Raw genomic sequence first — 14,695 nt, 5'->3', positions numbered from 1 at the left:
GGGACTTGTGACTCAGCCAACTTCGTGCACTGGGAAGCGGCAAAGTTTTCAAGGGTGTTGATGTGCATTATTAGACCAAAACACACACACAAGTCCGCATATCATGCCAACGCACGAGGATGGGGTTCTCTTTATCTGCATCCTCTCCAATTTGCAGCTCCCCATCAGCTTCCTTTTGATGATGACGCATCACATACTGCAGTATATTCGTAGCTTTGGAACAGAAAACAAAGCTTGACAAAGACTGTAATACTGCTTAAAGCATAGGTGTCAAACTCAGGCCCTGGAGGGCCTCTGTCATGCATGTTTTCCAAGTCTCCCAACACACCTGATTCAAATGATCAGATCATCAGCAAGCTCTGAGCAAGCCTGACGTTGAACCTGTTCATTAGGGGGTGTTAAATTGTCTCAATTTCTCAATTGAATGTAAATTTTCTCCTTTGTCGTACAGGCTCACTGGTAAACGTTTTCAATAAACCGAACGTTGTGGTAGGCACAACACAAAGTTGGCTGTTTCCTTCGTCTTTAAGAGTCACAAACTCGGAGGACAGTTTCACCTTGAAAATGGCCAGTTTCAAGGTATAGAATGTAGCGACAAAAAAAACAGTTAAAACAATTGAAAATAATTAGGTTGTTTATCCTTCAGATGGAGTTCCGGTTGTTTGCGATACACGGAAACCGGAAACTCGTACGCCTGCGTATTTTTAACCGGAAATACGTAATGGTCCACCGAGCACAGTGTCTATTTGGCCCCCAAAAAAGCGCGGTTTAGGTGGTGGTGTTGATATAGTGTTACCGTGCTGTTTTATAAAATCCAAAGTATTCTATTTACCTTTGACCGCCATTTAATGGCACACAATATGGCTAAGTACACCGGTCAGACATTTACTTTGAAGCGTCAAGCGGACGTGGCGTGTATTCTGTTCGTCATCTTGATGCTGCCTGTCATGTTGTTAGCCTGGCTTGCGAGACACTCCTAGCTCGGATCCCCTTCCTCTTCGTCAGTGTCCCCCTCCCCTCAACGAGCCATGGCCGAGCAGGCCGCAGGAGCCCCTCCGTCGTCGCAACATGACGGTAATACGTCTCGGTGTTTCGCGACGTTTTACGGCGCATCGGTGTGCGGAAGGTTAGCCCTGCGCTTGGTTAGCGGCCTCGGCATCTTTTGACAACATTAGCTCTGTAGCATCACCCCCATCCCCGATCCACCAACAGGGCGACGTGTCTCACACACACACACACGCACACACACGCGCAGACACACACACACACTCACCCGCGCGCGCTCATACACACGCAAACGCACGCGCGCGCGCGCGCACACACGCACACAAGCAGCGACAGTAGGTCACTCATGATCAGCTCATGTTGTGCAAGTGTATTGATGTTAATTGTGAATAAAGTGAGATGTGACAACATTCCGTAACGCGTTAATATATGTTGATTTGAGCTAACTGCTGTGGCTAGACGTAGCATGTTGTGCTAACTTTCTAAGTGTCATAATGGTGCGTATTAAGCGCCTCATTATTATTATTACTATTTGTGATAACACGCGTGCTATTCTGCAGCTACAAACATGGTGTCGTCACTCCGCCCCCTCATTTCCCACGTTTTCAATTAGTCCACGTTCCCCACGATAACCTTCGTAAAGCGATCCACACGTTTTGCATGTTTACGTCACGCTTCTCCACCATCACAGTATTCGGCTCACGATCAAGTTCTTGGGGAACTTGTTGTCATGTTCCGAAATTTCTCCACAAAGCCAAACCATTCCAAAAATAGTGTTCCGCTCATTCGGGAGATGGTAATAAGAATATTTTTGTCCACATTCTGAGGTAGGAGGGGGGGGAAAAACCTTCCAATTTGTCCTTTCAGACGAGCTCCAGCAGCGAATGGAGGCCCTGGAGCGGGAGAGGGCTGAATTGGGCAAAGCCAAGCAACAGCTGGAGGCCGAGTTCAACCAGAAGAGAGCCAAGTTCAAAGAGCTCTATTTGGCCAAAGAGGGTAAGAGAGCGCCTCGCGGTGAGAATTTACTCCAAACTGGAATTCACAATGGCGCAGTGGCAAAGAATTCACGTTACAATACAGTCCGTCTTTATCGCCATCGGCCCAATCGTCGAGGCTGCCGCGATCCGATGATAATTCCCATGAGAATCCTTAAATCGGTTTGGTTTTACTCTTCTCCAGAGGATCTGAAGAGGCAGACGTCAGCTCTGGAGTCGGCCCAGTCGGAGCTGAGCGCCGCACAGGCCCAGCTGACCCAGGCCCGCTCCGAGATCGAGACCATCAAGGCGGTGGCCACGGTGTCGGAGAACACCAAGCAGGAGGCCATCGATCAGGTCCGCGGCCAGTGGCAGGAGGAGGTGGCTTCGCTGCAGGCCATCATGAAAGGCACGTTGAGACCCCCCCCCCCCCTCCCAGCACGCTTTGAGTACTTTATTGACATTGCACATTTCACAGCAGCTGCGGCTGTAATCGAGCACATGACGTGGGCTCATCCCTCAAAATAGATCCTTGTGTCGTAACGCGCGTGTCACATCCCGCCTCAGAAACCGTTTGCGAGTACGAGGTCCAGTTCCACCAGCGTCTGGAGCAGGAGCGAGCCCAGTGGGGCCAGTACCGCGAGGCCGTGGAGAGGGAGGTGGCAGACCTCCGGCGGCGGCTCGACGAGCCCCAGGAGGAGCAAAACCTGGAGGACGACATGAAGAAGGTACGCTCGCCGCTGCTCGCCTCGAGCGGAGCCGCCATCTCGCGTGGAAGCGTGAACTCTCGTTTTCATGATATTTTGCCAAAATCTACAGCCGAATGATACCTCAATGCAATGCGCTCGCTGTCCTTGCTTGCTGGAAAGGCTCAAGAGGATGCGGAAAAGCTCCGCTCGGTGGTCATGCCCATGGAACAGGAGATCGGCGCGCTCAAAGCCAAGCTGTCGGCGGCCGAGGACAGGGTCAAGGAACTCGAGGCGTCCAAGGTCAAGCTTTTGATCATTCAAACGTTGCAAGAAGAAGAAAGTCATCATATTAAAAAAAAAAATCACGCCAGGTGAAGGAGCTCAACCACGTTTTGGAGGCGGAGAAGTCGTGTCGCACCGACCTGGAGATGTACGTGGCCGTGCTCAACACGCAGAAGTCGGTCCTGCAGGAGGACGCCGAGAAACTGCGGCGGGAGCTTCACGAAGGTCATTGAAATCCAGTCCACAAAAAAAAAAAGAAAAAAAAAAACACGAGACATGAAAAGAGCAAAAAAGTTCATGGACACAGAAAGGAAAAAAAATATTCAATTGAAAGCCCCCCCCTGCTTTTTTTCTTTGTACGCGTCGGCCGGGTCCAGTGTGCCACAAGCTGGAGCTGGAGCGGCAGCAGCACAACCAGCTCAAGCACACGTGGCAGCGAGCCAACGATCAGTTCCTGGAGTCGCAGCGCCTCCTCATGAGGGACATGCAGAGGATCGAGAGCGTGCTCTCCTCCGAGCAGCTGCGGCAGGTGGAGGAGATCAAGAAGAAGGACCAGGTCCGCCAGCGGAGAAACTGCAAATGGCCGGGAAGTCCCGCTCGGGCCTTTGCCGCCTTGACGCCGCGTCTCTTGCAGGAAGACGACGAGAAGGAGAGGCTGAGCCAAATGAAGGATCTGCACGAGGAAGACGGCGCGGACAACACGGAGCCCTTGGAGGACATCTTCCTGGGCTTGAGCGTTGAGGAGGTGCTGGATGACTTTTACCTTATTATGTTGCTCGATGAGCTGGTTTGCTTTGCCTCCATCTTTGGCTTTGCCCTCCCCAGGCGCCGACCGACCACAGCGCCCACGGCTCCATGCACTCGCTGGACGCCGACTCGGTGCCCGGCGGCCCGCCGGACCCCTACAGGGAGAACCTGCGCAGGGTGCAGTCCACCGACAGCCTGGGCTCCTCCCTGTCGGCCACGCCGGGCCTGAACCACAAGGCCAAGTCGGCCGGCCACTTGGACGAGTCCGACTTCGGGCCCCTGGTGGGGGCCGACTGCGGCGCGGCGGCGGACGCCGGCCTGGGAGACGGCGGCTCCGTCGGTTCCGTCAAGCTGACGGCCAGCCACTTCCTGCTCACCAAAGATCAGGAGAAGGCCATCAAGGCCATGACGCCCGAGCAGGAGGAGACGGCGTCGCTGCTCTCCAGCATCTCGCAAGCCCCCGACGCCGCCTACTTGCCCCCTGCCGGCTACCGACTGGTCAGCGACAGCGAGTGGAACCTGCTGCAGCAGGAGGTGCGTTGAAATAGCGAACGCAATTGAGGCCCGGCCAAAAATGGAGCGGCTGGCCTATGTAGGATTGGGGGTGGGGTGGGGGGGCAGCAGAAATGCACATCGACACAACCTGGGCTAAATTTAAGCTCCTCCCCACATGAGGAAAATTAGGTCACATGGGCAATGATGATGGGGGTGGGGAGATACTTATGTAACCATTTTCTTGTTGCTAGGCAGACACTTGTTGCTAGGCAGAACTTCCGGCGCACAATTTCCTTAAAAAGCAACCGTAGGCCTTCTTGATTCAAAAATAACTTTAGAATCACAAAAATCTAAAAATGTGATTGGTACTTTTTTCATCTATTGAAAAAAAAAATACAATATATAATATAATAATTAAACAAATTTAAAAAACATACAATTGTTTAAAAAAAACGTCCAGTTGTAACCTTCATCACGTCACCAAGCTTTCTGTTTTTATATTACAATGCATTGATGCGCGACTGCGTTGGACGGAGCGCTTGCATCGGTGTGCCTAATCCTGCGTCCCCCCCCGACGGGCTTTGTTTGCCTCCTCAGGTGAAGAACGCGGGCAGGAAGCTGGGCCGCCGCTGCGACATGTGCTCCAACTACGAGAAGCAGCTGCAGGCCATCCAGGGCCAGGAAGCCGACACTCGAGATCAGGTCCGCCCCGTCGCGGCGCTGCGCCTGCGCCTGCGTTTGGGCCCGCTCTCGAGTGTTGACGACTCGCTCCGCAGGTCAAAAAACTGCAGGCGATGCTGCGGCAGGCCAACGATCACCTGGAGAGGAGCGTGGCCGACAAACAAAGCCTGGAAGATTCCGTCAAGCTGGGGAACGAGGAAACCGCCGCCAAGGTCACTTGATGTTTTCCCACCTGGGTTTCGCTTCAACGGCCAAATGTTTCACACCTCGGGCCTTTCTTTTGCGCTGCAGGTGTCGGCCCTCGTCCGACGAGTCCAGGAGTCGGAAAGGCTGCTGGCCACGCTTCAGGAGGCCTTTGGTGAAGCCAAGAGGAACACGCAAGGACAGATGGTGAGCGTCGGGCGCGGCGCCCGGTGGGGGGGGCGTGGCCTTCCTCACCTTTCCTTGTGCTTTTGAGGCCGCGCTGGCGCAGTCGCGCGAGCAACTGGCCGACGAGCTGAGCCGACTCCAGCGGGACAACGAGAGCCTGCAGGGAAAACGCCGTCTCCACTCGGAGCTGCTGGAGCAAGACGGCTTCGCCATGCCCGACAACGTGCAAGTACGTGCTCGCCCGGCTCTAGATTTCGGTCTACTTTCCAGACGAAACGTTTCACTCATTGTGAGTGTGTCTGGAAACGCGAGTTCCACGTTCAAGGTGTACTCTTAAAAACCCAGAAACCTCCATGTCGTCTTGCTTCCCTGTCCCGCGTGTTTCGATTGCGCGGCGGCGGGCTCAGGAGCTCCAGGCGACGGTGCTGCGGCTGCGCGAGGACACGGCGACGCTGCGGACGTCGGCCGAGCACACGGAGGAGAAGCTGATGGCGGAGATCCTCTTCCTCAAGGAGCAGATCCAAGCCGAGCAGTGCCTCAAGGAGAACCTGGAGGACACGCTGCAGACGGAGATCGAAGGCTGCAAGGAGGAGATCGGTGAGACTCGCCAACACGCGCCGCCGCCCGCCATCCTCACCCGCAACCGAAATATGGTGATCCTGTGCCCGGTGTGTCTTCCTGAACAGCTTCCTTCTCCGGTTTGAAGACGGAACTGCAGCGGATAAAAATGGAGAAGGAGCAGGTTGGATTTGTTCTCCAATCGCACTTTGAATGTTTCAAGGATGGAAAAGACGCTCGAGCTGCCGAAGTGAATTTCATTTTTGATGTCGGATCACGTTACGGGGAGCCCTCAGTTGTCCAATTAGTGCTCACTCATAACACGCAGTTGGCCCACAAGTGGGCTCTCCAATGTGGTGCTGAAGTAAGAGTGGAAAAAAGTCAAGACGAGTGGGCCTCACTCGTGAGGATCAAGATTTGGGCTGCGGCGATTGCATATTTGGACAGTCAAATTTCATTTTTGATGTCGGATCACGTTACGAGGAGCCCTCAGTTGTCAATTAGTGCTCACTCATAACACGCAGTTGGCCCACAAGTGGGCTCTCGACGAATCGGATCAAATCAAGCCGTTTGTTCAGTATCCAGCTTGACGTTATTCCCGTCGGCCAAAGGTGGCGCTGGTACATTGTCTTCGGAGTGAAAAGATGGCATCGGAGCACACGGATCTCAACCGCGTGGCGGGGGCTCAAACGGCTTTCCATATTCGGCTGCCTCAGTCGGCTTGCCCGTTGACGCCGCCCCGTACGTTTGTGCAGTTGCAGATCAGTTTGTCGCAAAAGACGGAGAGGCTGGAAAGCATCCGAAGCTTGAGGATCGGCCTGGAGCAGCAGCTGAGGGAGCTCCACGCCGCCAAGGTGCTTTTCTCGTTTAGTCCGGGCCGCACATGTGACGCGCTGGCATTTTTTAAAATCTGTCGGGACTTCGCGTCAAACTTGCACTGTGCGCGTGTGTGCCGTAGAGTGCGCTAGAGAGCCAGGTGTTTGAAGAGAAAGACCGAGCCCAGCGCTTGCAGACGGAGCTGGATGTCAGCGAGCAGGTCCAGAAGGACTTTGTCAAGCTTTCGCAGACGCTACAGGTAACACTGAGAAAAAAAAAAAAAAACACGCAAATTCTAGCCGACGGCCGTTCTTGAGTCGCCCGCCATTTTTGTTGCCAGGTGCAGCTGGAGCGAATACGACAGGCGGACTCTTTGGAGCGAATCAGACTCATTCTCAACGACACCAACTTGACCGACATCAACCAGCTTCCGGATACATGATAGCGCGCCTGCGGGGAAAAGTGCCTCCTCCCTTCGTTCTTTCTGCATCCCCCCCCCCGAACACGATCGATCGATCGATCGATCCTCCTCCTCCTCCTCCTCGTAAGCGTTACGAAAGAAGCGAAGGCAGGTAGGAAGGAGCAGCGCTGGCCTTTTTTAATGTACATTCAGTGGTGGAGTCGTGAGGAAGAAAAAGCACTACTCAAAACACTGCAAACGTGCATACGGATGGTTGGGGGTGGGGGGGGGGGTCCCCATCTTTCCTGTGGATGTCTTGCTCCTACTGTAGATATGACTCTTTTAAAAACAAAATTCTGATTAGTTTTAAAAAAATAATATCAGATTGGTCCATAATTGTTGATCTCGCTTGTTGGTCGTCTCATCCCTTTGATGTGGGGGTCACCCCCCCGCCACCACCACCACCAGGGGGTCTCAAACTGGGGCCCAGATCTCAAGGCTTCACAGACTACTATAAAAATAATCCAACAATAATAATCAATTATTTTCTCTCATTTCAAGTATATACCCCCCCCCCCCGCCCCAACAAAATACATTTGTTTAGAGGAAAAATATCCAGAGCAATGCAACTTTTTTTTTTTTTCCTCTTACAAAAACACTTAACAAAGCCACTTTTGCCCCTCAGCATTTAGCGGCCCACATAATAGTTCTGCTCAGAGTCCCCCCCCCCCCCGCTACCCGGTAAAGTTTGAGAACGGCTCTTTTGCACCCGACAACAATGACACGAGATGGACCGAATGAAATTGTTGCACGAGAATCCAATCCAAAAGGCGACGCTGCCGTCTTGCAATTTTTCTTGGAGAAACTCATGCGACGTGAGTTTTAATTCTTCGGATTTTAACCCCCAAGGTGAGTACAAAGGGCATCCGTGTGTGTTTGTGAAACTGCGGACCCTCCGAACAGGACCACCTTCCCAAATTGCTCTCATTTCACAACCCAGAGGAAGTCACGGAAAGATTAAATCGTTGCCGTGGACGTTCAATTTGTCAAAAAGCAATCCAAGCGCCGCGCGCCACGGCCAAATATATATTCGCCGTGGGTGTTTTTCAACAGGTGGGTACAGAAGAGGGTCACCTTGTTTGAGATGTTCAAAGCTTGTACATAACTGTAATGACGCATGGATCCCTGTAGATGGCGGCAATGAATCGCTTTGGATTCAGGTCAAAATCTCACCTCGTCTCATGTTGATAATGCGCGAGGGGACGCCAGCACGTTTGAAGTCAAGACAAGTTGCGGCACCTACCAGGCAAGAGGAACCTACGATGTCAACAGTTTGTGTCATGGGTGGTTGTCGAAAGCGTGGAAGCATCGTGAATGGCAAATAAATAACAATCACCCACTTTCATCTTGAGTCATGCAGCGAGTCACCGTTGCCCACTGTGCATATTTTCAGTTTTTTTTGCACTGTCTTAGTCTTATTTTTGTGGCTTTAAAGTTTAGCGTCACAAACGCATAAACACAATGTCAGCATTAAATTCACTGTTGGACTTGAAATGACTTTTTGGGACAAAAAGACCGCTTTTTGTGTTTTTCGGTTAGAATTTTTTTTTTTTTTGGAGGCCAGCCCATGTTCTCCTGTCAAATAATTGAAGAATGCAAAACAGGAACTCTGGTTTGAATACAGCTGCCTGTGAATGAGTCAAGTTTCCTGAAATAAAAGCTCCTCACCGTTTGAAGTGAAGTCAATCATATTTTTATCCTGTGTTGACCCCCCCCCCCCCCAAAAAAAAGGTTGTCCCCCAGTTCACGCGTGCCGCTCGTGGCATCGCACCGTGCCCACCCAGAGGTTCCGCTCGCCTATTTTCGGTCTGGGCAAATCTGCCACATCCAACGTGGCGAACGCGTTTGCGTGTCGCGCACCGACAAGAGCCAAAGTGGAGGCTGTATCGTGGTGCAATACACCGCTTGGCCGACAGGCGCCGTGTGCGGTGCTGCTGCTGCGCCACTCGGCCGCGAAGAAGAGATCGACGCTGCAGCGAGGAGGGTGGGGAAAAAAAATCACCAACTCCTCGTTTTTTAACGACACAATGGAGCATAAACGGCATTATACGGTTTCAACGCGTGGTTTACTGACTGGATTTATGGTTTTAATTCTTTCGGGTGAGTACAAAGTAGTCATGAAATGTGTTATGTTGTTTTTTTTTACCCCCCTTATCCCCGGGCGGGTTGTGATTTCAGGGCACTCGACGACGTTTTCTTGAGGATCATTTGGGGAGACACCATCACGCAATTTCTCTCCTTAATGTCGCATATTGAGATTAAGGGCCTCTCGTTAACACGGTCGAACTCGTTCCTGGCTCGCGTCGCGTTCGAAAAAGCTTCGTATCAACCCGACCTCTCTCGAGGGAGTGAGCTAGTCGGAGGTTTTGCAAAAAAAGCGGAACAAAACACAAACAAGCCCGGTTGGCCTCTCCGGGGCCGCACAATTCGAGAAACTGCGCGCATTTCTCGATTCAAATAACATTTGCTCGCCGTGTTAATCAAATTGGTATTCGTCGGGAAATATAATGTAACATAAACGCCTGAAATGAACCCCAAAATACCCGACGATCCGAAAGCAACGCTTTGTTGACATCGGTGTGTCGTGAGGGCATCCGCATTTCTCTGTCAAATGAGCGCCTTCTTCATATTCGTGTTGTCTAAAACGCCCATAAAACTACAGCGAGGCCGACATTGAATGTAAACTGTTCCAAACCGCTAACGTCGTGAGCTTAGCATTCACATCCTGAGGTGTGCCAACGGCTGTTTACAACCCGGTACCACATCCCTAACCCGATTCCGGACGTCGATAACTGCGATATTTTTGAATAGCCGACGAGACGTAATTACCTTCCGACCCCCCCCCCCCCAAAAAAAATGTATACATGTCGTTTCCCCTAAAATATCAACTAATCATCACAGCCAGAATGGGAGACGCGGAATAAGTCATGCGTGACAAAATGCTCGATTTTGTTTTTCATAATTGTATCACTTTTTTTTGAATGAAACTATCACTTCTACTTTTGAGTTTTTGAGGGGCAGAAGAACTGACTAACGCTCGCGTACCTGTTTTGGCGTTGCGAAATGTGCGCGCGGATTCGATAGTTTCCACACAGACCGTGCTTGTGTGCATCGCTGGTTCCTGAGCTCGAATACTGTGCGTAAATAGCAAAAAGCTTTTTAAAAACTGCTCAAATGGCGTTTTCAAATGTCAGGTTCTTCAAAGTTCCCTTCCAATCTTTCTCCGTTTTTCAGCCCGGACGCCAACGCTGGCCATCGACATCTACACCGAGGCCGAGGTGATGGTGGAGAACGGGACGGCGTGCGTCCTCCGCTGTACCTTCAAGTCCAACGAGGTGGTCAGCAGCCACATCACCGTCACCTGGAACTTCCAGTCCAGTCAGCCCGACAACCAGTTCTCCAAGGCGCCGTACGCGGTGAGACGTGAAGCGGCGCCATCTGCGCCGGCGCCCGCCGGGGATTCCCGCTGCACAATGTAAAGATTCTGTCTTTGTTTGTTCCTTCCTTCCTTCCTTCCACGGCAGATCTTTTACTTTTACGACGGGAAAGCGGCCCCCTCGCCAAAGGAGTTCAAAGACCGAGTGCAGTTCATCGGCGACATCAACAAGAAGGACGTGTCCATACGACTCAACCCGGCGCAGTTCAGCGACAACGGCACCTACTTCTGCGACGTGAAGAATCCGCCCGACTTCACGGGCACGCCGGCGCGAACCGAGCTGCGCGTGGTCTCCAGAGGTGAGCGCCGCTCGCCGGCCCGTTGAAAAAATTTCGGGGCTGAAATTTCGCCATGCTGATTCTCAAAGTGCCGCGTGGGCTCCCTCTAGTGGTGTTTGGAAGAATAACTGCACAAAGAGTTTGTTTTGGCTCCACATTCTTTCGTGTTTGTTGTCAGTTCTTGGAAAGTGTGCGGCTGCGTGTGGCGGCTCGCTCGCCTCACTTGGCAACATTCCCCAGCAATACGTCAAACCTCTCCCCAGAAGCCCCCCCCCCCCCCCCCCGCTCCTGCTCAAGCACAATTTGATATGAAAATTGTATTTACGCTCGAGGCTTCAAATGAGACCATTTGGTGATGCGTGACGGACGCCGCGAGCTGACCTGACGTCACATTCACCGGTGTTGTTGTTGTTCTTTTTTTTTTCTGCGGGGGCGGCGGCGCTTGCGCAGGATCTCTCCCTCGGGGCAACACGGCCGTCATCGTCGGAGCGGTGTGCGGCGTTTTGGCCCTTTTGCTGCTCATCCTGGTGGCCGTCTGCATCGTCATGAAGGTGCTGCACAGCCGCCACGATTACGAAGGGTAGGTCGCCCGCCCCGCCCCGCCCGCCTCTCGGCGCCCTTCGCGTTGACCCTCCCGTTGACCTCTCTGACCTGATTTGGTTTGCATCTCGACAAATGACTCACGCCGCAAATCGGGCGACGTGGTGAAATTTCATACTGAGACTTAAATGCACCAAAACTTTGCGGGTGAACTTTATTTGACCTTGGTTGCAAGCAGCCCCCCCCCCATACACACACACACAGAAGTGAATGTGCTTCAGTAGCAATGTGGGAAAAGGCCTTCGGGTTCAAAGTTCAACTGCAAAGCTTTCAAGTGCATTTGAGGCGCAAGCGTGCTTTCTTGAATGGGCGCGGCGGTCTAACAGTGCGGCACGGCTGCCGTTTTGATCTTTGCGGTTTTCCCGCCGCCTGGCGAACCGAACCGCCTGCCGGCAACTTGACATGGGTGCGGAACGGTCGTTTCCGCCGGGGCCGTCGGCCATCTTTGGGGTTACTGTTTGCGCCGGTGCCGCTTGCTTCCGTCCCTTGTTTGCTCTCACCGTGCCGTTGTTTGTCCCCCCCATCCCCCACCCCAGTTTCCGCTGCACGCTCGCTTGGCCCGCTCGGTCACGGAAGCATGTTGCCATCGCTTTCTACTCTCTCGTTCCGTTTTACACGCCGTTTGGCAATCAAAAGATTTCCCATTTGGTTGCCTCTTCCCGTTTCTCGCTTGGAATCTGCTGGTGAGCGGCTTCCAAAAGAGACCGCAAGGAGGGCGGGGGGGAGAAGAGAAGCGGCCGTCAAACAGGCCAAAGTCCACGGGTCACGACCTTATGGTGCCATCAGCACTTTGCAAGGGAGAGACTGGAAGAGTCACAGAAAGACGCCCTTGCAAATGATTCCATCCTGAAAATTTTGCGAGTAGTCTCAAGTCCAGGCAGCTTCGGCGCCTCACCTGCCCATCACTCGCTTTCATTTTTCTTTTTTTTTTTTCTTATTCATGTTTGTATTTTATTTGATTTTTTTTTTTTGGTTGGGTGGGTCCATTTCGTCCTCGTCTCTTCACTGTGCAACGACGACACCGTGGCGAAACCGTACCCCCAAACTAGCTGTATAAACTTGGAAAACGCGCGCACCCCGCCGCCGCAGCCCATCAAGAAGAGCGAGCCTAAGCTGGAGGCCCCCACGAGTACCAGCCGTCCGGGCCAAGTGCAGGTAGGAGCTCAGGGGACTCCAGCGCGCCGCGCCCGTATGATGAGACCAGTGGGGGGGGGCGCACACGCTCAACGCGGGGGTTGGCGGCGGCGATGGCGGAGAAATGACCTCAAGTCTTGTGTTTGTGGCAGGGCCCGGTGATATACGTCCAGTTGGACCACTCGGGCAGCAAAAACTCCTTCCACAAGATGGAGCCGGTGGTCTACGCCGACATTCGCAAAAACTGAAACGGACTGGGAAGGGGTGGGGGGGGGGGCGCACGCGCAACGACAGAGTCCCAAACACACACACAGACACTCAAGCATCAGACCTCTTGCATCCGCCGCCGCTGCTCCCGGGAACGCTACCCTCTTTGTACAGCAAGCTTTTTTTTGGGGGGGGGGGAGCGTTCGGGGGGCTCCGCCATCACGTCCACCTTCCATCGTCATTGTTGGGTTGTTTTGAAATATTCTCGCAGCCACCAATTGCCGCCGCAGCCTTTGGACACACCCGACAGAAATTTCCAAAGGCTCTCGACATTCCTTCTTCGGCCAACGAGATTTTCTTTTAGGAGCCCGGATGACATCGGATTGACTTTTTTTTTTTTTTTTTTTTTATAACAGCTTAAAGATGGTTTTTGTCATTTCACATTTCCATGCCAGGAAATGCAGGTCCATCATCGGCGATGGCAACTCTATGGGTGACAATTATTCCACAAAGTAGGAAAATCCAAAAGGTGTCATATTCAAATTTTTTGTGCGTGCGATCCACTAACGGGTGGGCTGGCTGACGATTTTCGGTGTTGTCTTTCCTTCCGCACCTCAAACGTTTTGAAAAAAAAAACTTTATTTGGAAAATTCATATCTCTACAAGTTTACATTTTCATTTGCATGCGGAAAAAAAACGATAAAAATGTTCTCCTGGTGCTTGCATGCGATCGACTAAAGTGATGATCCTGTAAAAAGAAGAGAAAAAAAAGGGGCCAAACATCTTTGCCGTAACCATGGTTATCATCCGTGATCCAGCTTTAAAGTACATTTTTATTTTGGGGGGCCAAAATGAGTTGTTGTGAGTGACGTCATTCACCCGTGCCGTTGACTCCAAAGTGTCTTCCGGTCACGTGGCCGCGCCCCGCTAATTTGCGCTCAAGAGCCGCGCTAGCAGGCGTGACCAATTGTCATGACAAAAAAAAAAGAAGACACCAAAGGTCAGTAGTTGCTAAATCAAACAAAATTGACTGTCATAGTACAATTATTTAATAACAAAAAATCTCAAACTATCCTCCTAAAAAAATCTTTAGTTGTCTTCGTTTTTGTTTAACAAAATGTCAACAATTAGCTAAAACATTGCTGAGTCATTGTCGGTGAAAAATTGCATTCCAGCTTTTTTCCTTTAAAATTCTTTTGCAGTTTCTCCACATTGACTTAGTTAAGTCATTCGTGGGGGGGGGGGGTGGAGAAGGGTGATACGTGTGTTTTTCTTTGAATGGAAAATTGTGGTTTGTGTCCTTAGCTTGTTAGCATGCTAGCATGTTGTGCTTCACTGTGGCAGGCACCGCTCGCTTATTATTTAACGAGTTCGCTAAGCGTCTCTCCCCCCCCCCAAAAAAGTGTATGATAATTGCACATTTTTTCCCCTCCGGTTGTGGTTTTGTGCTGCTGGGGTGTGTGTGTTTGTTCGCGTTGCCGTCGTCCACGTGGTGTTGTAAAGTATAAATTATAAAAAAAAGACGGACGGCCCTAGCTACGCTTTTTCGGCTCTCTGTGTGCTAAATAGTTGTTCTATTCGATAGTGTTTTTGTTTGTTCTGAAATGTAAAAACAAACCGTGCACTACGTCTTAAAATACGCAAGACAAAAACCTGCCCTGTGATTTTTATTTTTATATTTCTCATGTCTGAACGACTCGTTTGAGAAAAGAGAATGCCCAAAACCAACTGGAATGTTGTATATTTAGTGCCTTTTACATTTCATCGGCTCACTTGAACGTCTGCTTCAGATAGAAACGTTAAGATTCATTTATTTTTGTTCTTTTATTGTATTTTTTTATATGCATAATAGCCTGTTCTGTATCCTCTTGTTCAAATTTTATATATATATAAAAAAAATAAATTCTGGCCAAATGTGTTTTCATCTTAATTCAGAAGCTCCTTCATTTTGCCCTCGTTGAAAT

At 51.3% G+C, this 14,695-nt stretch overlaps 2 protein-coding genes across 3 annotated transcripts; both read left to right on the top strand.

The window, feature by feature from the left end:
• Positions 1 to 738: 738 nt before the first annotated feature.
• On the top strand, positions 739 to 7,592 carry LOC127588760 (rab GTPase-binding effector protein 1-like). Of its 2 annotated transcripts, XM_052047616.1 has the most exons (18): positions 739 to 1,074; positions 1,873 to 2,001; positions 2,185 to 2,388; positions 2,547 to 2,707; positions 2,849 to 2,968; positions 3,040 to 3,175; positions 3,328 to 3,506; positions 3,585 to 3,695; positions 3,776 to 4,231; positions 4,790 to 4,894; positions 4,969 to 5,085; positions 5,165 to 5,263; positions 5,331 to 5,471; positions 5,650 to 5,839; positions 5,929 to 5,984; positions 6,556 to 6,654; positions 6,759 to 6,875; positions 6,957 to 7,592. In XM_052047616.1, exons 1-18 carry the CDS (start codon positions 1,029 to 1,031, stop codon positions 7,056 to 7,058), a joined length of 2,568 nt encoding a protein of 855 aa, XP_051903576.1. In that variant the 5' UTR covers positions 739 to 1,028; the 3' UTR covers positions 7,059 to 7,592. The 2 variants fall into 2 exon arrangements, with proteins under 2 accessions (XP_051903576.1, XP_051903575.1); XM_052047615.1 differs by lacking the exons at positions 739 to 1,074; positions 1,873 to 2,001; positions 2,185 to 2,388 and having other exon boundaries at positions 2,572 to 2,707; positions 2,799 to 2,968.
• Positions 7,593 to 9,011: 1,419 nt separating this feature from the next.
• LOC127588762 (myelin protein zero-like protein 1) lies at positions 9,012 to 13,437 on the top strand. Its single transcript, XM_052047618.1, has 6 exons — positions 9,012 to 9,176; positions 10,311 to 10,492; positions 10,601 to 10,811; positions 11,241 to 11,370; positions 12,440 to 12,545; positions 12,677 to 13,437. Exons 1-6 carry the CDS (start codon positions 9,104 to 9,106, stop codon positions 12,770 to 12,772), a joined length of 798 nt encoding a protein of 265 aa, XP_051903578.1. The 5' UTR covers positions 9,012 to 9,103; the 3' UTR covers positions 12,773 to 13,437.
• Positions 13,438 to 14,695: the final 1,258 nt, after the last annotated feature.

Source organism: Hippocampus zosterae, chromosome 16 (genome assembly GCF_025434085.1).
Source record: "Hippocampus zosterae strain Florida chromosome 16, ASM2543408v3, whole genome shotgun sequence".
Lineage (NCBI taxonomy): Eukaryota > Metazoa > Chordata > Actinopteri > Syngnathiformes > Syngnathidae > Hippocampus > Hippocampus zosterae.
This window is presented reverse-complemented; position numbering and strand designations above follow the sequence as displayed.

Excerpts from the sequence above, each read along its gene's own strand:
- LOC127588762 (XM_052047618.1), top strand. The coding sequence starts at position 9,104 with ATGGAGCATAAACGGCATTATACGGTTTCAACGCGTGGTTTACTGACT. Across the intron at positions 9,177-10,310 it reads TATGGTTTTAATTCTTTCGG|CCCGGACGCCAACGCTGGCC; the intron begins GTGAGTACAAAG and ends TCCGTTTTTCAG. Across the intron at positions 10,493-10,600 it reads TCTCCAAGGCGCCGTACGCG|ATCTTTTACTTTTACGACGG; the intron begins GTGAGACGTGAA and ends CTTCCACGGCAG.
- LOC127588760 (XM_052047616.1), top strand. The coding sequence starts at position 1,029 with ATGGCCGAGCAGGCCGCAGGAGCCCCTCCGTCGTCGCAACATGACG. Across the intron at positions 2,708-2,848 it reads TGGAGGACGACATGAAGAAG|GCTCAAGAGGATGCGGAAAA; the intron begins GTACGCTCGCCG and ends CTTGCTGGAAAG. Across the intron at positions 3,176-3,327 it reads GCGGCGGGAGCTTCACGAAG|TGTGCCACAAGCTGGAGCTG; the intron begins GTCATTGAAATC and ends GGCCGGGTCCAG.